Here is a 25578-nt window from a genome sequence, read left to right as displayed (position 1 = left end):
CTTCTAGGGCAGCTCTATGGTAATCTTTGGTGGATATCATTCATTTCAATAGGGTTCGCTATTGTCCATGGTTTCCTGTTTCCACAGTAAGTTCAGAAATGTGTTCCCCATGTATACTAGGGTCATACTGTACTAGATTTTTCATTTTACACCAGCAATGGGCAAAGTGTGGTCTGCCTGCAGCCCCTGGAAATTTGGGCTGAAAATGTCAAGGGAGATCAGTGGTAAAGCTCTGCACAATCCAGGGAAGATATAAATCACCTTCATAACCAGTCTTGCTTTAAACAAGGATTCTTATTTTGTCCATAATGGCAGCCCAGGGAAGTACACATGGCTAAGGACCCAGTTATCCTACACCCTTATAGCACTGTTTTCCAGTTGAACTTCCATGGCAACATCCTATGGAATCCTGAGATTTGCAGGTTAGAAAGGGGCATCTAAAATCCTCAGCCAGGGAGTTCTTGGGTTTCACTAAACTAGAAATGCTAGGTCCTACAGGATGTTGCCATGGCAGTTAAACTGGAATAACAGTATAACAGGATAGTCTGGTAGGGCCCTGAGTCTTTTTTTTTTCAGTATGAGCTCAAGGCTTCACTCAGCTACTGTGCTTCACAAAATGATGGTTTAATATTACATGAAAACCAGACCATTGTCTATTTTGCTGTTCCTATTAGTATAATTATGTACACACAATAGAGAGTCTTAGGACCTCATCACATTACCTTTTTTCAGCATCCTAGGATGCTTGGAGGACTCTAGAAGCATGGAGCCTCCCAGAGCCCATCAGATGACATAGGGCTACTTCCGGTGTGGCTCTGTGCTTCCAGTGTCCTGTAAGCATCCTAGGATGCTGCCTAGAGAACATTGGAGTCTTCCCCTGTTCTCACAGGAAATAATAGGGTGAGTACAGGGGGAAACCAGGAAGGATGGGTAAGGGAGTGATGCAGGTGATGCAGGGCATGGGACGATGGGTTCGCCTACTGCCTGCTGGATTTGCTATGCTGCCTGCGGGTGAATTCCCCCGCTATTGTCCGCTTTTTGGACCTCAATATGATGAGGGACCTAGGCTAAAGTAGTGTACCTAGGCTTTCTGGCTTCTGTATCCTAATACTAGGAAAATTATTTTACATTGGCACCATGGTTAATTGCAGAATATGTCATATTACATTGACTATTATATCTTTACAAAACAGGAAATGTTACCCATCCTTTTCTTTCTTCTGTCTTCAGTTCAGCATACCAAGATAGACAGATTGGAACATTTCAAAAAGAGGGGGAGAGAAAAGACAAACATACAATAATGTTAAAGCCCGTAAATATGGATAAAACATACCAATTTAAATGGACTGTTAATGTAGCCTTTATAAGGACTCATGACTCATTGTGTAATCCAGAGAGGAAGCCTGGATTATAATGACATTACAATTCTTCATCATTGTTTCCTCTCCCTTCTTGTGGCAAATAGAATCTTTCATGAGATGAAAGATCTCTAAATATTTTCTCCTGTTCTGTCCAGTCTCCCTCCCATCTAGAATCACCATTTGCATCACAGCGGCTGCTAATCTGTCCCTTTCCCCTGCCCAGGAAGAACCCGGGATCGGCTCTGCTTGGCTGCCATTCAAATCGAGGCCATAGTAACCTGACCTAATAATTGTTCTGACGATGCACACTTCTCTTGAGGCCATGTCCTGCCATGACATTTTGTAATACTGTCCTCTCTTTGTTTGCCTTGTTGCTCTTTCATACCAAATATGGAGCGCTTTAGCTGCCTCTGCATATACACACAGCTTTAGGAGGACATCTTTGCCTGTACCAATAGAGTGCCTACCTGAGAATGCTTCTCTCTTTCTTTTGGACATTATCAGGAAATCCAAGAGTCAATTTCATGTTTATTGATAGACACATAAAAAAGCTTTATCTTGGATATAACCCTACAGCTGTTTCCCAACCTTCATAGATCACTTTAGCCAAGGAAATTCATGATATGATAAAGTTTCTTTTCTCAAAAAATGTACAGAGCAGACATCTTTGCATCCTTTTGGGTGGCATTTTGCTGAAGCTTTGACACTCATCTTCATTTGTTTATGAAAGAGTTACATCCCAACCTATACTGCAAAATCTCAGGGAGCCGTACTGAAAAAAAATCCATTGGTGATTTAAAGCATATGAGACAATTTAAGAGTCTAAAATAATACCAATTTAATAATGGGGAAATAAAATAATTTACCATTTATAATAATCAATATAATAATCAACAATCAGTCAGAGGAATTAGATCCCAGTGTCATACGTATAGAGAGATTATCTTGCAACAACATGCTAGAGATGGAAAAAATATTCAGAAATATTTGAAAAATTGTTTAAATTTTTTTCTTGAGCATTGAAAGATTCTTGAATAAGAAGAATCCTGGGCTAATGTAAATTTTTGCAGTCTGGAATGTATTCTACAGAAAATTCATATATGATTGTTTTCTGCAGAAAATAGTATTTTCTCCAAAAAAGCTCTTGTCAAGCTTTTCTATAAACCAAACATGCTACCACTGGGGATTTGGAATGCAACTACACAGTTACATTAATGTAGGTTGCCACCACTTTAAATACGATTAGCTCAGTGCTATATGAGTTGTGGTTTTACAGTCTTTACCTTTCTCTGGCTAAAGTTGATGCCTCACCAAACTACAACTCCCATGAGCCATGGCAGGAAAATTGTGTCAAATTGCATTAATTCTACAGTGTAGAACCAGATTTGCTATACATCTGTATATATAACAAAAGTCAATGTTTGTATGTATGTATGTATGTATGTATGCAGCAGTGGTGTATGTGTGTATGTGGTAGCTTTCTGATTGGCTCCCACTTTCACAGGCCACTGTGACCGCCAGGAATGACGGACCTGGCCCAAACTTGCCACACTTAACCTGCACGACCCACTTTATGGCCTGGTGCCATTTGGGGGAAGATGGGCCACGAATGAGGGGATTTACAGTACTTTTAATCACTTAGACTCCCACAGACCACGACCATGCCCACGAGTGACATAACTGGACCAAACTTGGCAGGCAGAACCCCTGTGACCCCCTTTATGTCCTGGCACAGATTGAGGCAAGATGGACCAAGGATAATGGGATTTACAGTACCTTCACTCACTTCTTGAGACCACAGCAACTGCCACAAATGACAGAACTGAACCAAACTTTGCACACATATCCCAAATGACAAACTACATGCTGCAGCAGTTTGGGGGAAGATGGACCAAGGATTATGGGATTTGCAGTACTTTCAAACACTTTGTCTCTGACAGACCACTGTTACTCTAACTAATGACAAATCAGGACCAAACTTGGCACACTTAACCACCATGATCCATTTTATGTCCTGCTGTGGTTTGGAAAAGGATGGACCAGGGATGATGGGATTTCCAGTACTTTCAATTGCTTCAGCTCCCACAGACCACCTTGACAGCTGACTTCGGAACTTGCTACACAGCCCCAACATGTCCAACTGTGCATACAGGCTTGGTTTTGGGTTGATTGACTTTTGCTCTGGGAGTTGTAGTTCACCCTTATCTAGACAGCACTGAATCCAGCCACGACAGATCCGGACCAAACTTGGCACATAGAAACAATATGGACAACTGTGCACACTGGCATGGTTTCGGGTTGATTGACCTTTGCTCTGGGAGTTGTAGTTCACCTTTATCCAGACAGCACTGAACACAGCTGACAACAGATCTGGACCAAACTTGCCACAGAAAAGCCCCACAACCAACTAAATATACTGCAGGGGTTTAGGGGAATGGACCTTGATTTTGGGAGTTATAGTTCACCTGCATCCAGAAAGTACTGAACCCTGCTGACATCAGATGTCGACCACATTTGGCACAAAGACCAAACATGGGCAATTCTGCATACAAGCCTGCTTTGGGGGTGATTGTCCTGGGAATCTGGAAGTTGCAGTTCATCCTCATCCAGAAAGCACTGAACCAAGCCAACGATGGATCTGGATCAAACTTAAGTGATATTTCCTAACATCCCAAAACAAATAGTGCTTTCTTCTCATAACCCGGGCACCGCCAGGTCCCCAAGCTAGTAATATATAATAAATGATCTCCTCCTTCAACCTAGTTCACTGTTCTGTCATGAACACCTATGATAATTTCTGAGTTATTATTTAGAATGTGCAAATACTGGATCTCTCTCTCTCTCTCTCTCTCTCTCTCTCTCTCTTTCTCTCTCTCGTTCTCCACTTGATCTACTTCACAGTTTTGTTGTGAAGATAAAGTGGTAGATAAGGGAGACCAGGATTGCTCAATGGAAGAAACTTGGAATATATATGTTACTAATAAAGAAATAATATTCTCCATCTGCTGAACCAGTCTTCATAGTAAATGAAGCACTCTTCCCTAAACATACATATCGTATCCATTCAGCAATGATTCATTAAAATTAGTTGAGGCTTCAAGTAATAGCTGCAACATCAGAAGACTCCCTGGGGCTCAGTTTGGTACAACATCATGATTATTCCTTCGTAATATATTACATCTCACTAATGTTAAAAGCTATTCCTTTGTTTGTTATTGCAGCTTAGCTTCTTGCTTGGAAGCTTGTGCAGAACTCAGGGACACAACAACAACTTCTTCTTCTTCTTCTTCTTCTTCTTCTTCTTCTTCTTCTTCTTCAACCTATTTGTTGAAAGTTTACACAAAATGCTAAGCAACAGCACGCCCAAATGGAAAAATGAAGACAGCAAATGCTTTTGTTGTGATTAAAAAGAAAACCACCTTTATGACATTCACTTACAGTTCTTTTATGTTCTCTGAACAGAACAATCTTTGAATGTGTTGAAATGAAAGGCGTATAAATACAGTCCCAGAAATCTTAACAAACGACTTATTTCAGCAACAGAAAGCAGGCAGGAAAACAAGAGGTTGTGATGTTCAATAAAATACTTTAAAAAATCACTGTGCCAGAGAAGTTGTACCCAAAATGTGCCATATATTGTCAATCCTCTCTACTAGTATTGATAGCTTGGCTTTATAACTGTTACAAGACCAGGAAATCATGGACTGCTCTCTGCTCTATAATAGCTGTGTGTTTTTCCATAAGTCAGGACAACTTTAAGGGAACAACTGCTTAGGAATGCTTCTCCTGGTAGAAAGGAAACTTGATTAAACACCACTAATACTTTCATACTGTCAAATGCCATGCTATCACGAAGTTCTACCCCATGAAGAAATTTCTCCACTGCTCCACTCTACGACAGCCTTCAGCCATTCACATATCCAATTGAGAGGGTTTGCCACAGAAAGTAGAAATGGGTTCCACTTTAGCAGACAGAAGCAGTTTCATCAGGGGACATACCTCTTTGGATATAGTCCACTGTTGCTTTCCCACTGGGCTTATGAAATCTTTCCCACAAACAGAGAACAGAATGACACTATCTATCTTCAACATCATGCCCACTAACTAGAAAGATAATGAGTGTGACTAATGGCTGCTTTTTTTCCCTGTTCTGCCAAATTACTCCTGGGTTTCAAGTTGTTTTTAATTTTACCAAGAGAAGTGTGCTTCTTGAACACGACTTACCATGCCTACCAAAAGCACATATATGGGCTATATTAGATCAGGTTTTATCAATTAGGATTCCCTGGAATGCTATAGTTCCCAGAAAAATTGCTAGATATTGTGACTGAGTTTTGTTTTCTTAAGCTAGGTATAGGGCAGAATTCTCAATCATCTACTTAGCTACATATTAATCACCATAGTTACATAGTTACATGTCACCCACTTACTGGGCATTAGCCACTACTACCATTGATGGAAGTCTGATCCCCAATGGTTGGAAAAAGGCTCAGTGCTGTCTTCACCCCTTCCTGTGAGGGAACTTTGTTTTGACAGACAGAAAGAAGGTCCCTCCTATAATCTTCCCTAATGCTAGAGATTGCTTGTGCAGAGGAAGATGGAACTGTCAGCTGCTTCCTGATCCAGAGGAGAACAGATTCATGTTGATCGTAGCACTGGTTGTTCGGTAAGTATAGAGTAGAGAACATTCATGGTCCCCACATATTCCCTAAACTAGTGAATATGTAGCAATCATGAATATAAGCCTGTCACAAAGGTCTAATTCCGCAATTGCCTTAATGAATTGTAACCATAATAATTGTATGTAGAGGGTTCTAGAGATCTGAAAGTCTTTCAAGGTTTCTCTCAGACAAAATGGTCAAGAAAGAATTATTAGATGTTAGACATAGGCTTATTTTTTAATTTTTTTTAAATCACTGTGCTTTTATAATTAATTTAATACTCAGTTCTATTCTTTTTATATTGCAGTCTATCTTGGGAAGACCACAGCAGTGAAAAGGGGCTAAGAATAATAATAAATGAAATGAAAAGAAAAATAATACTTGTTAAAGGACACCAGACAGCAGAGGCAATCCAAGTGGCCAGCTTCTGGTCAAAACAAATCTAGTATAATGTCAAGTTTTTAAACTTTGTTTGTGATTTTTAAAATACATTATAAATGTACCCTCAATTTGCGGCTGACACGATAAATAAATAAATAAAGGATTCTAACTAGGTAGTGGAAAGTGAAATAGTTCATTTTCAAAGGTAGATTAAGAACTCCTGAAATCATTGGAAAGCCAAGAACTAATTTAGAAATACTGTTGTCTCAACTAGAGTATTTTCAAATACTATAACAGTACTTTATTTGCTGCTTTGGCTATTAAAGGGGATTTATATCCTTACCTGGAATCGACTTGTATTAGCACTTACCTAAATCCTAAGACACGGATCTCTTTGAATCCTGCAAGTTTCTCAAATATTTTTTGCATCTGTTAGAGAGAAAAGAAAGAAAAGAACTCTGATGCACTGAAAGTGTTGGAGAGTTCACAACAGCTGTATTGATTATGGAGACTTTAATTCAGATTTTAATGTTGACATGTTAAATATTGCTTGAATTAATGGGCAAAAGCTCAGTCTAAGTTCAGCTCTTCTCACCAAGTGAATTTAGCATGCATCCTTTCTATAAACCTCAGTCACCTTTTCATTTCTGTAATCCCAAACATTCACACAAAGACAGGACATCTAATGATAGTTCACACGAGTAGATCAATAGCATTCAGTCAAGGAAAATGGTGGTGAGTCTGATTTAATTTTGACTCATATACATAGGCTCTCTGCCATCCCATGTGCTTGGTTGGAGAGTTTGTGAGACTCGTCATGGCATGTAAGTAACTGAATGATACTGGAGAGAATATTCCAGTTAAGCTAGTTCCTTGATTGTCACAAGATCTCAAAGTGGTGACCATGTAGCTGTACACCTTGCCAAGAATTAATGAGATCTGCATCACAGCCCATCCTGCATAAAAAAAACTAGGGCACATAGAGCTTTGTGTTCTGATAGGCTCAACCACTGCATTTCATAGAATCTACAGGAAGCCAGAGAATGTGTGTATGAAGGAGAGCTAGGAAGACATATTGTTTTGATGATTATTTCATTTTGAGAATAAACACCTCCAGTCAACGTTTGGGTAAATATCAATATACAGTAGAGTCTCACTTCTCCAACATTCACTTATCCAATGTTCTGTATTATCCAACGCATTCTGTCTCCCGCCTGGATCCACAACTGTTTCTCTAGGCAGCAAGAACTGAATGTTTTACAGATTTTCAACAACGTTGTTCATTTTATGCAATTCTATCTTTGTTTGTAGTCAATTTGTTAGTAGCCAGTGTTTTTGTAGTCAATGTTTTCAATACATTGTGATGTCTTGGTGTTAATTTCATAAATACAGTGATTACTACATAACGTTACAGTGTATTTAACTGCTTTTTCTGTTGATTTGTTGTAAAATATGATGTCTTGGTGCTCAATTTGTAAAATCATAACGTAATTTGACGTTTAATAGGCTTTTCCTTAATCCCTCCTTATTATCCAACATTTTCACTTATCCAATGTTCTGCTGGCCCATTTATGTTGGATAAGTGAGACTCTACTGTACATTTATTTGCATATATTTCTGAAATACCATTTAAACATTGGCATACCTCATTTAGAACTAGATAGAATGGAAATATAGCTTTTTATCCTATTAGGATCCCCATTGAGAGTAGACATATCGAATAAATTGAGTTTACATTATATTAGTTGATATTTCATTCAAACAGTTGATTCAGTGGGTCTATTTTAGTTAGGACTACCAGCAGGATCCAGGCCATCACTCATAACTTTGTATGAAAATTCATGTTATGTCTCAGGAAAGGTTTATCTGCTCATTCTTTCAGTGCTACTACATGTGCTTTAGGTGTTAAAATTCAAAAGGCAAAGAGAATACTCCAAGGAGTATTCCTGCAATATTCCTCTCCCTACTTGCCATACTGACTTTTGCTTAACTTTTAACTAAGCAACCTTCAGATCATTAATTGCTGGCTATTAAATAGCTAATGAAGCATGTAGCTAGCTGTGGTAATGATATAAACATGTCTTGGCTGCTCTGACTCTGAGGGAACAGGAATAATGCCCAAATGGCTAGAGGAGATTGCATGCTTTTGAGTCCCTTGGTAGCTCTCTTTGAAAAGTAGCATGAACAACAGTAGATAATCTCCTTCAGCATTTGTATTTAAATTGCTCATTACATTTATTGTTGAAATGAAATCATTACAAAGTACTGTCCATTAACTTCTGATTAGGCTCAAATGACTATTCTTAATGGTGTGTGCTATGGCTCATTCTGTCTGCTGACTGGGTATCTCTGCAGTCTGTCTTATGCTGCTGAAGGAATGTTGGTCTTCAGTCTGGTGTGGTGTTGAATCTATTTTGAGTTCTGTGTCATGGACAATTCCTTTAAAATCAAGCCTAAAACACAATCCAGATTCACTACCCCATTGATGTCAGAGTCATCAACTTCCACAGGCTAGCCAAGAACATTGGAGATGAAGAGTAATGAAGTAAATGATGATCAAGTCACTTATACATCTCACCACGTTAAAACAGTGGATGTGGCTCTTAATGAGATCTGCCACACTATCACAGGATGTCTACTCTCTACACCAGTGGAGAAATTATATTGTTTAGCCAGTATTGCACCACCTGATATCCGTCGGAAAGTAGCAGCAAGTAATGAAAGGAACAAGGCATTGACATCTCTGGCCCATTCTCTGTTCAGATATCAACCAGCAAGCCAAGGTCTTAAATAAAGAAATAGCTTCCTAAGATCTACAGAGATACTAGCAGGAACACCTCAGCAAGCGAGAGTCCAAAAGTGGCAGGTTAAAACCCGAAACTCAATCACTGACTGATACCAGATGAGAAACTCCCTCCTGGGCACACAGAAGACTAGGCTACCTGGAAAGCGCTGAACAGATTACACTCTGGCACCATGAGATGTACAAAGTGGAGTCCATGAAATGCGAATGTGGAAATGAGCAAACCATAGACCATTTATTACAATGTAATCTGAGCCCTGCCACATGCACAATGGAGGGACTTCTTACAGTGACACTAGAGGCACTCCAAGTGGCCAGCTACTGGTCAAAGAAATTTTAGTATAATGCCAAGTTTTAACTTTGTTTGTGGCTTTTCTATAAATTATAACTGTGTTCTCAATTTAAATCATAAAATAAGTAATTTATAATCTTGTAACATCTCAGAATGCATTCAGAGGGCTTAAGGTGCAAATATGCCTACATACACCACCTTCATACTGACTGCCCCACATGAAAATAATGCAAAATACCATGCAAGTTGTTGTTTTCATAAGTATTTGCAAAAGAGCCAGAGCAGAAAAATGGCTACTATTAATAATATAATTGTCACCCTTCCATCCATCATCCATAGCTTTATTTTTCCTGATTCCCTGAGAGAAGTACAAATCACTGCCTGTAGATTCTGCGTTTTATTCCCCTTGTTATCACGGTTTATACTCTCTATCCAACAAGGTTTGAACAGATACCTTTAACATATACCTTTAACATATAGCAAGGTTCAAGCACCTGTTAAAGTCTCAATATACAATTTTGTTTATTTATTTATTTCAATCATTTATACCCTGCCCTTCTCACCCGAGGGGACTCAGGGCGGCTTACAAGTGGCAATTGATGCCGTTACACTGATATACAATGAACTAAAACGTTAATCATAGATTTGTTTGTTTATTTTGCAGCTAAAATAATGAATAGTCTTAAAACATGTAAAAGACACAGGGCCCATCTACACTGCCAGAAAAGGCAGTGTAGGTGTTACATTAGCCTGGGGCACACAAGCTAATGTGGAGTAACCTGTGATAAACAATTTAATGTGGTTTACACAAGATTTGAAAAAACACATATATATTGTCTTGGATAGGGAGTTTAAAAATATCTTGAAGATGTGGATCTTTGTAGTATGAAGGTAGTGGAGTCTGCCAGCTGGCATCCTCCAAAGGATTGTGTGCTCCCTGGGCTCAGGCGCCACAAGGAGGTGGGATGGCAGTGCCACCCTACCCTCATTGCTCCCATTTCAGCTCCAAAACAAAGGGAAACTTTCTGTACAGTGCAGGAGACTGCTCTGTTGTTGTATCATACTCAGTGATGATGCAATGGAGCCTCCTTTCCTCTCTAAAGCTCCATCATGTTTTGGGGCTGAAATGGGGATCAGGGAGGGGAGGCTGGCACTAGACATGCCCATGTCTGCTGACACTCGATTGGCATGGCTGGGCATGGCCAATGCCAATGATACAGGGATTTGCACTCATGTGTGGCCTTACAATGCAGCAGAGACTGGCATTTTTAAAGCTAGTTCGTTCTGCATTTTGGGCAGTGTGGAAACACCCCCACAAAGTGACTCCTCTGGAAATTATAACAGAGAAAGAATAAATGGTGTTTCTTCTGTAGAGTGAAGCTTGTTTCTATGTTTTGTTAGCCCAATCTCTGTCACAGGTTGAATTTGGTAGGTTTGGACAGGCCTTGTTTTTTCAGTGTGTGCATGCAAGAATGGTGCCTTGCTGACACTACATACATAGCTTCATTCTGGTCACAGATTGACCTTTACAGTTAGAAAACAAACAAATGGAAATTATCCAGATACAGACTACTATTCCTGAAAAACTCCAGTATATACACATAACAATGAAGCTTAAGTGTCTTCCACAATGAACCTGCTATTTCTGTTAAAAATTACTAAGAAAGTTTCATCAGCTGGCTATTGTTAGAAGAATCTTGAAAACGGTTGTTTTCATTAACAGAATTTGAAGAAAAGTACAATTAGCATTATGGAATTTGGCCAGAACAACTACTAAAACAGTGATTTATAAACTATTATTACCCTTGTATTTTGTTTTTTTACATTGTGTATTTGGTTTTTTCCAAGCAGACAAAAACTGTTTCCTTTTAATTAAATACACTGCAGTGTGTCTGATGTTCTTTTGTAACCAGACCATTTTATATGTTGCCATTATATAAGTGTGTGCTCTTACCTGAAGCTGGAATTTTGCAGCTAATTTCTGGTACTGAGGGGTTGTAGGATCACTCAGTTCTGGGGTGTATTCCTGGTTGGTGAGGGTTACACTGAATTCCACCATCTGTTCAACAGGACGTTCAGAGACTATGTTAGGAACCTCTGGCTTTATCTCCTGAGAGAACAGGAGAGGGAAGACATTTGCATCATATTAAAGAAAATGCTAATCATCCATATGTTTTTAGGGAATCCTACCAAAAACCTCTTGCCCAAGTCCTGCTCCTTGTAGTTAGATAAGAATTTCCGGTATTGCAGCTATAACATTAGCTGACCAGTTAGAAATAGAATTTAGGCATCCAAAGAAAAGTGAAAGGCAAAGTGAACAAAGGAATGCAAACGCAGATAACAGAATAATTTGATGTGTGAAAAAATTCCAATGTCTTACTACAGTGTGAGAAATCTGGAAAGTAAATAAAATTTTAATCATGGGGAACATTTGTCTTGTTTGGTGGAGATATAAATTTTGATTCACAGGTATACTCCCAGATATATCTGGAAATCCCATTTTCAAGATGCATGTTGAGACTCTCTGCTCACATAATCTTTCTCATACAGAAGGGAGACAATTGTGATTCCTGAGTGAAGAATGAGAACATGCAGCCATGCTTTAAGCATCAGAAAATGGGATTTATGGGTACATGTGACCCACAAGATACATGTTTTCCACTGGTTCAACCTCACTATAAATGGCTATCCAATTTGGCTCATATTAACTTTGGCCCTATCTTCACTGCACTGAAATGCTGTGTGGAGGAGTTGCAGCTTCATGAGGAGCCCAAATGACACCTCATGATAACGCATATTAACCCAGAATAAGGATCTGGACCTTTCAGTAAGGTCCTCATCTTTGGAGGTGTGGGGCCTGTTGAGACTGCTTCCGAATTCACCATCTGCAATCTTAGCAGCAGTGTCTACAATAATCTGCAGGCTCTAGCAGACCATGGAAAAAGGATGATAGTACTATCCTCTCCTCCCTTGCCCCCTTTCCTGGCTGTAAAGGGTTTTTAAAAGGCTCCCCACTTTTCCTCCTTTCTCCAGAACTCTGTAGCATCACTTACCACCTCTTCACACAGGCATTTCCCCCGCTTTCCTTTGTGGCAAAGACAGGGCCTGCCCTGCCCATCTTCCTCCCAAAGTTGGGGGAAGCACTGAAAGGCACTTCCTTCACAACTATGGCAAGGAAAGTGTATTTTGGATAGCCCTTTCTGCCATCTGATGGGGGAGAGAAAGGGTGCCAAAGCACCCTCTCCCATCCCCTCTGTGTGATGAGGGGAGGAGGAAGGGTGTGTGGGGTGCCCAGAGCCACCACAAGTGCCTCCCCTTTCGATGATGATTGCTGGCGCAATGTCACGGCCTGAAAGGTCTTTGTGACACAAAATGGAGCCAAGACACAAAATGGAGCCGTTAGAAGTATTCAGGCTTGATGAGGAGCTTTAAAAAAACCTTTTACAGCCAGGAAAGGGGGCGAGTGAGGGTAGGAGACTGGTGGTCATACTTCCTCGCCTCCCTAGCCGACGCTGTTTCAGCACGGGAGAATATGTGACCACCCCTTCGCCAAAAAGGTGAGGGTTTGGCCTTCTGTGTGCACACTAAATGTGCAGGGAACCGGAGTTTTAAACTCTGGTTCCCTGCACATTTTCTGCTGTGAAGAAGGGCCCATTCATTTTCTAACTCATTAGTTAAAATTATTTCCATTGTCAATATAAAGGCTGTTTTCCAATAGCAATGGTGTATGGGAGCTTTGCTCAATATGGAGAATTTACAGTAGAGTTATGTATTTTCAAAATGAATAATCAAATGTTGCTATTTTTCTGCTCCCAGCAAGACTACATGCTCATATGGGCAAAAGGCAATGGCCTCTTTGACAGTCTGCAGATCTTTTCAGCTCAGTACATCTCAAGATAACATGCAGATGACATGACTAGTACCTCCCCAGACAATTTTCCCTTTTCTCTGTCTCACTTTGGTAACATTTTGTGGCTTGAGAAGATCTGGATATTTTGAAAACGTATAAACATTTTTTGTATCATTTTTCCAATAGTCTTATCTAATTTTTACTACACTATTGCTTTTTGTAATTTTTCTTAAGGCCAGCATGGTTATTTCTCTGTCCCCTCCAACTCATATCAGAATCTCTTAGGAGTTTCATTTTTAACAAACTGTGGTCCATGAGCTGCATGCAAACCCACATGTTCCAACACTCACAAATTATATTTTTAGATGAAAAACCACCAAGAAAGTGCCAATCACAGCTCTTGGAGGTGTGGGATAATTAAAAATAAACCTCCCAAAGTCTGCCATCACATTTGGAAGTTGGAGTTGGAAGTCACTTCTGCTCCTGATTTCTGGCTAATTTTCAATAAAAATTCTGGCAGTGCAGCCCTCAATAGGGATAAAAATTGACACCTGTCAGAGTTGCCCATTTTTGTCCTAGCCAGTCCTTTCTTAATTTTTCCCTTTCTTTAGGACAGTGGTTCTCAACCTGTGGGTCCCCAGGTGTTTAGGCCTACAACTGCCAGCAATCCCAGCCAGTTTACCTGCTGTTAGGATTTCTGGGAGTTGAAGGCCAAAACATCAGGAGGCCCACAGGTTGAGAACCACTGCTTTAGAAAGAATTTATCCCCCTCAAAAGGGATTCAAAAAAATGGTTAATAGTTTTACAGGTACCTCAAAGAATCATTTATTTTTCATAATCTCAGGGAGGAAACATCATTCACAACTAACTTAGTGGAACAACATAACAAGACCTATTTTTGTCATATGTCAAAATGTTTCCTCACCTTCATAGGAATCTTGGTGTCATTGACAATCTCATTCACCAGGGTGCCGGTAGGTGCTGTTAGGTGCAGAAGGAGAAAGGGGTGAAGAAGTCCCATTGGAGATTAGTTTTTAATTGTTTGTTTGTGTCCAGTATCAACAACATAGCAAAATAACAAAACTAAGAATTCTCTGCTTGAAACGGAGTGATGGAAACAAAATATAAATCCAGTTTTTGTTTTCTGCGCAGTACAAAGAAGATCAAAGGAGCAGCCTATGCACGATTTCAGATGAGTAAACCCCCCTAGAATTCATTTGGAATTACTTCTGAGAAAATGTACCTGTTTATAACTAGACATAATGTCTGACACGCAATTACCAATTGGTAAATTGTTTCATAAAGTAAGTAGCAGGCATTGGGGCTACAATCTAGGGGACGGGAGGGATCACAGTTTATTCCTCTACACGAAGCCTCTGTAACCTTGTTTGCATCTAAAGATGAACTGTTGAGTTGAAGGATTTTACTGTATCATGCATTACATATTTTCATGTAGTCAGAGTCATGTAGTCATGTAGTCATGTAGTCATGTAGTCATGCTTCAAAAATGAATGCTGCTCGTTTCTTGTTCAATCATTTCTGTTATCTGACCTCAGTAGCTTTCTGCAAATGCATTTAACAACACATTTGCTAAAATGTTATAGTTGATGGCTGGGATCGCTTTGGTGACTTTGTATTGTAGAAGGATATATCTAGTACCCCCCAAACCAATGTTTCCCCCCCCCCAGGTTGTGCAATGGTTTCCCAATGGAGCTGTGTTCAGACTCAAACAGTTGCTGATTAGCCTGGAGATTCATTGCACCATTGTGTAGGTGGCCTCCTGAATCTAATTTGAAAAGTATGCATCTGCAATAGCAAAAATATAAGACCTAAAATACAAACATATACCATTAACACATATTGGCTTCAATCCTGTTTGTTGGTTCCACGGGATTTACTTTCATATGGGTCACAATTCAATAGTTGATTAAACTGGTCTACTTTAACTGGAAATAATGAGCATGATGCCAGCTATCACTTTGTTTCATTTCAAAATTCAGAATTTAGAAATTCGGGTAAAATTAAAACCACTTGAAATTGCTAACAAAAACCTTACTCCACCACCAGTATTGACTCATATCATTAATCATTCCTTAAAAAATAATTCTGCTATCATGTAATAATCAAAATGTGTTGCATTACCAAAAAAAACCCTGTTAGACTTAATTTGTTTAATTTTTTAAAAAGTATTAATTGTTATATGATACCAGGATTAGTTTTCAGGGACGATTAATGATTCTCATTACTGTGAGATGATACCGGTCATTTTTTAAATGTGGTTTTAATTTAACAACTTAGCAAATTAATCAAGAATGCCATTTTATAAACTTTTCCTAATAGTTGAATCTGAAAAAATCAACTTAGTTTAACAAATTAGTATTACTAGTTTAACATTAACATTTCCAAGCTTTATTTTGAACTATTGTGTAGCAATGACAACGAGATCACATTCTTCAGTTTTAAGAGGCATGTGGGGGTAAGCAAAGGATAGATTATCTCAGCTATTTTTGCAGTTCTCACTCCCTCTGTACTCCCTAGACCTCCTGTTTTCTGTTAAATAGGTGAATTACATTTCCTGGAAATGTCAAGAAGAAGCATTATTTTAACACCAATAATCCATCCACTTTCAAAACCAGATGGGAACCCCTTTGGATTTCTTTACTTTTGTATAGCTGTCCATGCATTTCAAAATTCTGGAAATGGTTAAAATCAGCTTTTTGTCTACAAATTGTTAATATTTTCAGTTCCAAGGTGTGGATCTTGAAACAGGTTGGTGGTGAGGGAGACAATTTGTCTCCGAGACAATGGTCTCCAAGACAATTTTCCTGAAATGATCGGGCAAATTAGACCACCAAGACATCTATACAGTTGACCCTATCAGAAACATTAAGTGTATGAAATGATCAAAGACATGCATACATCATTTAGAGCAGTTACTGAAGTTGAATAATGGCCCTATGACTAACAAAGGATGGCTACAACTTACATTAAGCATGCTTTGGCAGGAGTCTGCTACACGGAACAAGGAATCCACTTCTAAGCAGACATTTGTGCTTGTCAGAGTCTTTTTATTTAGGAATGACTGAAGGAAAACAGCTAGGAGAAGCAATTTACTCTCCCCCTGGATGTGCCATGCACCTAATCTCCACACTTTGAGCTAGGGAGATATAAAAGTTTTCACATTTTCTTTGGAGATTTTTATGTGTGCGATCTTGTCTCTTTCAACATGTCTCCACAGCTTGTGCTTTTAAAGTAGTGCCGTGGAAGCACAGATGTGTGATACTTTTAGATTCACCAAATAGGTTTCTAGATACTCTTTTTTCATTTGCTTGATATATCAATTGTTTTTCTTTAACTCTGTGTTGTGACACTCATTTGTAATTTTTCTGTTGTTGTTCTTGTTGTTTCAGTGCATTGCAATCAGAGATGTCATTGCTTTGTTTTTACAAAAATCACTTACAAATAAGCTAACATTAATAATGTCCTGCTTGACAATGTTGAGTCTCCCACATAAATAACAGCTCTGGGGTATCTATCCCATGGCACAAAGATAACCCCCAGATAGCTCACAATTATATGTCCCAATGTTAAAAACGTGTCTCATTTTACCTGTAGCAAGAGAAGGAGGTTCTTCAGGTTTTTTGCCACTGATTTTCTCTGTAGAAATTTCCTCTTTTCTATCAAGAAAGAAATGAGGAATGTTGTAAATTGTGCCAAGATTATGAAAGGACAAAGGATTCATTTTTCTCTTACTTAAAATATTAGGCCGCAATCCAGCTAAAACAGGCATCATCACTTCAGCCCTCCAGATGTTTTCGACTTTAACTCCCACAATTCCTAACTGCCTACTGACTGCCATTTCATCTGTTAATATCACCTCCAATGAAAACTGGGGTATTTAAAATTGCTTAGGTTTGCCTGAATCAAGACAACGACCCTATTACACCACATCATTATAGCACTATTATTCCACTTTAACTGCTATGGCAACATACTGTGGAATTCTAGGTTTTTTTAGTTTAAGTAAGGCTTGGGCTGAGAATTCTAAATGATCCTCCCAAAACCATAAATTCTGAAATTCCATAGGATGTTGCCTTGGCAGCTAAAAAATGGAATAATAATGCTATAACAGTATAGTGTGATAGGGTGCAAAAAACTATAGAATTTGGCCAAGAAACCAAATTCATTTTAATACAATTTTGTTTCCATATTTCAACCAATTTTTCTTTGTTCAAAATACAACAAGAAATATGCACTAGTATTATCATTACTGGTGTTTAATAATGCCTACTGTGCCTGGTGTATGTGGTACTTGATGCATGTGGTACTTGGGAGTTTCATGAGGAAAACAGATAGGTCTCTGTATCGAAGGAGCCTCCTGTCTACATTTGACAACGAAGAAGACAACAAAAAGAGGGCAGAGTAAGACAAGGGCAGTAAGGAATAAATGTGAGCAAATACTATTAAATGGACTTAAGCTAGGTTACAGCTGGGGTGGAAGATTAAGGGGTTCAGCCAAATGTCTCATGAAAAAGGAGAGGGATTTTTGAGAAGGGATTTGAAGGAAGAAAGAGATTAAGAGACAGCTCTATGCACATGTCTAAGGAATGAATTCAGGCAAAAGGGCAGTAAGGAAACATGGACAACTCCCCCACTATGTCTGATATATTAAGCAGCTGAGGGTGGCAGAGGTGGAAAAACAAAGGTCAGATACAAGGATATAGTGAGAGACAAGGGCAGGAAGGTGGGATGAGGCTATACTCTAGCGACCTATAGAAGGATGCTAGATTCACATACATAATACACCTCCCTTTATTCTCAACTGCATTGGTAATGGAAATGTGGCATGGTGCTTTTTACGAAAATGTACAATTTTCTAATTTTTTAAGACTGGGATTAAAGGTTATGGGCCTTGGCCTAATTTTATGTTGGTGTGAGAGAAAATTAACGCAGCCAGAAACAGGAAATTTTACATTAACTGTATCCTTTGGCTTTCATATTTCAATTAATTAGTTCACTTTGCGGCATGCTTATTTAGGAATGACTTTGGAATCTGAAAGAGACCATTCCGTTTAGAAATATGAATTGCTTAATATTCATTTGTAAACCTCTGTCCATAACCCTGGAAAGATAGAACAGTGACAAGAAGGACTATTCTGAACAGTTTTTGCAGTCTGGATAGGACTGTGTAACAATCCAGGACTTACAGGTTTCAGACCTAGAGTATGTTTGGCATTATTGCTAGCCACAGTGAAAAATGTGTAAGATACATCTGTCACAATTTGCTTTTCTGCTTTATATGTGTGATTGCAGCAATAAAATATACATAAAAAGGTTCACAGCTTTAAATGGATAAACATTCATGAATCCTCACATACCTGTTTAGTTTTGATAATAAAAGGCAGCAGCATCAACTGGTGAGTATTCTGTTTTTGGTTTACTTACCTATCCTGGAAGGTCCTATGCTTTACTCGCTGTGAAAATATTCAGACAGAAAAAGGTGATTCAGCCACAAAATGAAATGCTCTGATTCTTTCCTTCATCTACAATAATAATAAAATTTACTACTATTATGATGTTATGATGAGGACATATTATTATTAATAATTTAGCAATAAATATTTAGTATGCAACAGCTCTCTCATTTACTTTTATTATTACATTTTCCCATCTCAGTGTGATATTGACCTCTATCAATTGCAGAGAGAAGAGCGGGGGATTCCCTTTTAGAAGGAATCCCTATCTAAAAGAGCTTGATATCAAGTGTACCTTTTAATACTTTGCGATATGTTTGGCCTTTTAAAGCGATGTTCATCACATGTTAGAAAATGCATTCTTCAGGCCTTACCCGCTGAATTATCTCCAGGTGCTCTTGAGAATTACTGAAATTTTTCCCAATATCGAATATGCAGAATGTTTCCCGCTGACAAGCTGTGACCCAATTCTGATATTCTGTTGCATCTGGAATCCGATCCAGAAAAATGCGGAAAGCTTCCCATACAGCTTCTTGGCAAACTAAGGCAAAGAGAAAACATTTTACTGGATAGAGTTCTTTATGCCTACTTTCATAGCATCTCTATAAGGATTTCCAAATCTATGACTGCTTTTAAATAACTGCATCATTCTGTTTCCGTGAAATACACGGAAATACACTCGTGAAATACAAGAGTCTCTAATTTCAAGCCATGTCTGTTCTACCCCCCAGCCCTGTCATCAGTCATTAGCTGTGCCTAGTCCCCCTCCCTCATTAGATGATGTTATCATATTAGATGACTCCTCCTCTCTCATACCAGCGGAGATAAGCCTCTCTTTTAAACAATCAAATACACTTGGAGGCCTTTCATCCCAGGATAGCTGACTATCCCCTTCAATTGGCAATCTCAACAAGCCAATCCCTCAGGAGGAGGAGGGTTCTCACGTGGGGGGGCCCATTGAGGTGGTGTGGGGGAGAAGGAAGAACGGTCACCAACAACCCAGGGAGAAGCGCAACAGAGTTATTGCGACCCTGGAGAGGAATAGGTGTGGTAGTCTCCAGGACAGACCCCTCAACCTTAAGGTCCTGCTTCTGAATGCCAGATCCGTCAATGGTAAGACAGCTATCATCCAGGATTTGATCCTGGATGAGGGGGCGGATCTGGCATGTATTACCGAGACTTGGTTGGATGAACCGGGTGGGGTGAATCTCACCCAGCTGTGTCCACCGGGTTTCGGGGTCCATCAGCAGGCCAGGGTGGAGGGGCGGGGAGGTGGAGTTGCGGTGATCTTCCGGCAGTCTATCGCCCTGATCAGATGCACCGTTCCACAATCTATGGGGTTTGAATGTGTCCTGCTGAAGGTGGGAGCCCGAGACAGCTTGGGGATTCTGTTGGTGTACCGTCCACCCCGCGACCCAGCAGTCTCCCTGCGTGAGCTAGCAGAAGTGGTCTCTAATGCGGCCTTGGTCTCCCAACAACTCATAGTTTTGGGAGACTTTAACATCCATGCCGAGACCACATTAACAGGTGCAGCTCAGGATTTCATGGTTGCCATGACGACCATGGGGCTGACTCAAGTTATATCTGGGCCCACACATCAGGCGGGACACACGTTGGACCTGGTTTTTATTGTGGACAGTGGGACAGTCAGAGTGGAAGAGCAAAATATTCTTCCATTGTCATGGTCTGACCATCATCTGATCTGTTTAAGTTTCGCCGTGGCTTCTAACCTCCGCAGGGGTGGTGGACCCATTAAGATGGTCCGCCCCAGGAGGCTGATGGATCCGGATGGACTTCTGAGGTCTCTTGGGGATCTTCCTGTTCTGGAGACTGGCGATCCTGTTGATGTCCTGGCTGATCGTTATAACAGCGAGTTGGCAAGGGCACTTGACACGATCGCTCCCGAACGTCCCCTTTCGCTGCGTAGAGTCACGTCGACTCCTTGGTTCACTGAGGAGCTGGCCGTGATGAAGCGTACGAGGAGGGGACTAGAGTGCATCTGGAGAAAATCTCAGGATGTGTCCGACCAAGCACGGGCTAAAGCCGCTATTAAGGCTTACTCCGTGGCTCTGCGAGCAGCCAGGAAAGCTTTCACGACTGCCCGCATAGCGTCTGCAGCCAATAGGCCATCGGAGTTGTTCCGAGTTGTTGGAGAGCTCCTGCGGCCTCCTGAGGCCCAGGAGCTTCCCGATGACTTGGCAACTCGGTGTAGCGATTTCGCACACCATTTCGCAGGCAAAGTTGCTCAGATACGTCATGAGTTGGACTCCAGCTTGACTGTGGTTTCAGCGGAGGTAACCGAGGCACCTGTCGGTTCCATCTTATGGGATTCTTTCCGGCTTGTTCTTCCTGATGACGTGGAGGGGATTCTTGGGTCTGTGAGGGCGACCACTTGTGCTCTGGATCCTTGTCCCTCTTGGTTGGTTAAACTGGCCAAAGATGGGCTGTTGGAGTGGTTTGTGGCCATAATAAATGCCTCCTTGGGTCAGGGGTCATTTCCATCCTGCTTTAAGCAAGCGGTGGTAAAACCGTTGCTAAAAAAGACCTCGCTAGACCCATTGGTTTGTGACAATTACAGACCAATCTCCAACCTTCCATTTTTGGGCAAGGTTCTGGAGCGGGTGGTTGCCACGCAGCTCCAGGAGTTCCTCGATGACACTGATTTTCTGGACCGCTCGCAGTCTGGCTTCAGGCCTGGGCACAGTACCGAGACGGCTTTGGTCGCCTTGGTGGATGACCTCCGCAGGGAGCTGGACAGGGGGAGTGTGACCCTGCTGGTTCTCCTGGATATCTCAGCGGCTTTCGATACCATCGACCATGGTATCCTTCTGGGGAGGCTCTCCGGGATGGGGCTCGGTGGCACGGTTCTGCTGTGGCTCCAGTCCTTCCTGGAGGGTCGTTCCCAGATGGTGAAGCTGGGGGACACCTGCTCAGACCCCTGGCCATTGACCTGTGGGGTTCCGCAGGGGTCTATTTTATCCCCCATGCTATTTAACATCTACATGAAACCGCTGGGAGAGGTCATCCGGAGTTTTGGAGGGCGTTGCCATCTCTACGCAGATGACACGCAAATCCACTATTCCTTTCCACCTGACTCCAAGGAAGCCCCTCGGGTGCTGAACCAGTGCCTGGCTGCTGTGGCGGACTGGATGAGGAGGAACAAGCTGAGGATCAATCCTGACAAGACAGAGGCCCTCCTGGTCAGTCGTGCGTCGGATCGGGGTATTGGGTGGCAACCTGTGCTGGACGGGGTTGCACTCCCCCTGAAATCACAGGTCCGCAGTTTGGGGGTCCTCCTGGATTCAGCGTTGACGCTTGAGGCTCAGGTGTCGGCGGTGGCCGGGAGGGCTTTCGCACAACTCAAACTTGTGCGCCAACTGCGACCATACCTCGTGAAGTCTGATTTGACCACGGTGGTCCATGCCCTAGTTACCTCCAGACTGGACTACTGTAATGCACTCTACGTGGGGCTTCCCTTGAAGACGGCCCGGAAATTACAACTGGTCCAACGCTCGGCAGCCAGATTAATAACGGGGGCAAATTACAGGGAGAGATCCACTCCCTTGTTTAAGGAGCTCCACTGGCTGCCGTTCATCTTCCGGTCCCAATTCAAGGTGCAGACCATCATCTATAAAGCCCTGAACGGTTTGGGACCCACCTACCTCCGTGATCGTATCTCCTTCCATAAACCTGCCCGTTCCTTGCGATCATCCGGAGAGGCCCTGTTATCACCATTGCCTATATCCCAGGCTCGCCTTGTAAGTACAAGGGAGAGGGCCTTCTCTGCTGTGGCCCCCCGATTGTGGAACTCACTTCCCACTGAAATAAGGCAAGCTCCCACTCTGTTAGCTTTTAGGAGAGAATTAAAAACATGGCTCTTCCATTGTGCTTTCGGTGAGTAATGTCTGTCATATATCTCCGTATTACTCCCCTCCGAACATCTATCCTCTAGATTACCCCTTCCAAATGTCCCTGCCCATAGTGGAGTACTTCTCTGTCCCTCTCACTCCGGGTTTTATCTTTGTGTTCAAGCGGCCTGCCCTTGATTTATTGTTTTTTTGTTTTTTTTGATTTCTTGATGTTCTGTTTATTATTATTTATTGTATTTTAAATGGTGTTATGATATGTTGTTCTTATATTTTATTATGTTGTATTGCTCTGGGCATGGCCCCATGTTAGCCACCCCGAGTCCCCATTGGGGAGATGGTGGCGGGGTATAAATAAAGTTTTATTATTATTATTATTTCCTATTTATAAGTCATGTTGGGTCACATGGAGCTCTGTTCTACCAAGGGGTTCTTCATTATGGACCTTGTGAGATGCAGGGAGAGGAGAATTTACTCCCCTCTTCTGGGTGTTTACCTGACTCCTCATTGAAGAAGGGAAGAGGAGGCAAAGAGGAAATGGGGGCAGATGGGGAAACTACGTAGGAAGAAAGACCACGGACCCTGATGGGAGGGAACAGAGCCTGATCATTCCCTCTGCTGCCCCACAATTTTTCCCGCTGTCTCCCACTTTACCTCTGCTCATCTGATAAGGTCCCTATTCTATTCCGTGCTGATAAATCATTCCAGCCATTGAGTTGTAACAAATAGTTGTCATCTGATCCTGGAAGCTAAACATGCTCTACTCTAGTAAGTACTTGGATGGGAGACCACCAATGAATATCAGGTGCTGTAGGCTACATTTCAGAGGATAAAATTGGCAAAGTCTCCTTGGAATATAGGAGCATGCTATGAAATTTATAGGACTGCCAAAATTGACAGGCAGCTTGGAGGAATACACATATATCACCAATTTTGTGAAACTGAAGGACAACTATCCAGCATTTGAAAAGCTAGACAAGGCAATCATGTCCATTCTTTTTTCATTTCAAGAAGAAATGTGCAGTCTGATGATGAACACAAAGGAATAACTTTTATTTGATTTTACTTTGAAAATGTGTGCCAGAAGTAATTATGGCAAATGACCATGAAACCCAGCCATCCTACGCAATGGAGGTTTGTGCTGCCATTGTGTAGGACAGTGCAAGATGCTGTGATCAGCCCCCTTCTGCTCACCGCGAAGGAATAGAAGCAGAGATCCTTGCAAGGAGCAGTAGCATCTCTTCACTGGAGCATCACTTTCTGGTAAAATTGAACTGGCCAAGTCACCCTGCAGTGCCCAACTGTCAGCAGCACAGATTTTGCTTACTCTGGATGGGTGGTTGACTTTTAAGGTGGGTTTCAGAGACTGGCTGATGAGTTAAATAATAGCTGTGACATTATGGTTATGTGTTTGATAGAGGATCTTGGTTCATATTTTTTCCCCATAGTTGAAAGTGGTTTACATTAAATATATATTCTACAGGGCCTAAAAACAGAAATACTTTCTATGTTGTGTCGGACCAAGGATTCCCATTATTACCAACCAGGTGCCCAAGGGTATGATTGCATCAGACTTCTTCCTTATCAATTGGTGTTCAGAGGCATATTGCCTCTAATACTGATGATAATACATAATTATCATGATTTGAAACCATGGATAGACTTAGCCTCCATTTACCTGTCTAATCCCTCTTCTAATCCATCTAAATTGGCAGCCATCTCTACATCCTGAAGTAGTAAATCCTGCAGTTTAACTATGCACTACCATTCAATAGAAGACCCCAGATTCTGGTATATCCACTATATAATTTAAAAGTGAATAAAATAAAAATTAAGTTTCAGAATACACCAATAACAGAAGAGCAGAACTAAAATAACAAAGCTGAGAGAACAACCTAGTAAAAGCTTTCTGGAATACATATACTTTTGCTGGACATTTCATAAATATGAAATATGTGGGGGATGGTTGCCCTTGAGCTGTGTAGGTCACAAGCTATTCATTTTTACTCTTTAAGAGGTGTGTTTAGGAAAGAAACCCAAAGAGATTAGAAACATGTCTCCTCTCAATAGGCTGACAGAAGATGTAGGGAATGTGGCTTTGAATAATTTTGGACTACATATATCAGGATCTTGTACCATTGCCTATGCTGGCTGGAGCTTATTACTGTATATGCATGTATGTGACTAAGTTTCTGTGGGATCACTACTTGTGTATTTGTGTGTTAAGAGAAAAACACCTGGTCAATTACAACTCATGGATGAGTAATTAGAACAATCAAGGCTAACAAGCTTGAACCACTCCCTGAATGGGGTATATCTGGGAAATGTTTGTAATGTCTTTTGGGGACTTACTGAATACTTGCTGAGAGCCTACTATGAAGATGCATGAATTTAATGCAAGGAACGTTATGTGAGTTTTGTTGCTGGAAGTTTTATTGTGATTTTTTTGACTCTGCTACTTAAGAGTAAATTTTGAGTTTCTTCCATTTTTCCTGGCTTGTTTTTCTTTTGCTCATTGTGGATACAACAAAGGGCTGGATAAGTCTGGACAGGACTGCACGCAGTTTGTTTTTCAACAAACCCGTAACAGAGCTTTCAGGCACTGAGATGTAAAACAACTTGAAGACTTCCTCATCCAACTTAAAGTACTTGTGACTAGTAGTATTGCCTCTGCTTAATTTGGCTGCTTTTGAATGCAACTCTATCTTGTTAGGTTTCTCTTTTAATACATTCTTGAACTTGTTTCTCAGAATGACATTCGGTCTCAGCAGGAAGAACTCATGGAAATGGTATTTTTCATGTTAAACAGAAAAAGAACAAAGCTGTGTTCATCATCTTTGAATTAGCTAGTGATTATCTTCATATCTTGAAAATCTTGTCATGCTATTTT

The 25578-nt window shown here is 40.8% G+C and overlaps 1 protein-coding gene across 4 annotated transcripts in view; it reads right to left on the bottom strand.

The window, feature by feature from the left end:
* Positions 1 to 25578, bottom strand: part of impg1 (interphotoreceptor matrix proteoglycan 1) — a 108769-nt gene that overhangs the window by 39666 nt on the left and 43525 nt on the right. For 3 of the 4 annotated variants that reach the window (XM_062981573.1, XM_062981563.1, XM_016998304.2), the window contains exons 3-9: positions 19197 to 19363; positions 18794 to 18822; positions 16958 to 17025; positions 14274 to 14329; positions 11453 to 11608; positions 6774 to 6832; positions 1204 to 1224 (exon numbers count right to left, since the gene is read on the bottom strand). In XM_062981573.1, the coding sequence (XP_062837643.1) occupies positions 1204 to 1224; positions 6774 to 6832; positions 11453 to 11608; positions 14274 to 14329; positions 16958 to 17025; positions 18794 to 18822; positions 19197 to 19363 (556 nt within the window). The remainder of the gene's footprint in view (positions 1 to 1203; positions 1225 to 6773; positions 6833 to 11452; positions 11609 to 14273; positions 14330 to 16957; positions 17026 to 18793; positions 18823 to 19196; positions 19364 to 25578) is intronic. The other variant, XM_062981553.1, reaches the window with a different exon arrangement.

The sequence above is a fragment of the Anolis carolinensis genome, chromosome 1 (genome assembly GCF_035594765.1).
Source record: "Anolis carolinensis isolate JA03-04 chromosome 1, rAnoCar3.1.pri, whole genome shotgun sequence".
Taxonomy (NCBI): Eukaryota; Metazoa; Chordata; class Lepidosauria; order Squamata; family Dactyloidae; genus Anolis; species Anolis carolinensis.
This window is presented reverse-complemented; position numbering and strand designations above follow the sequence as displayed.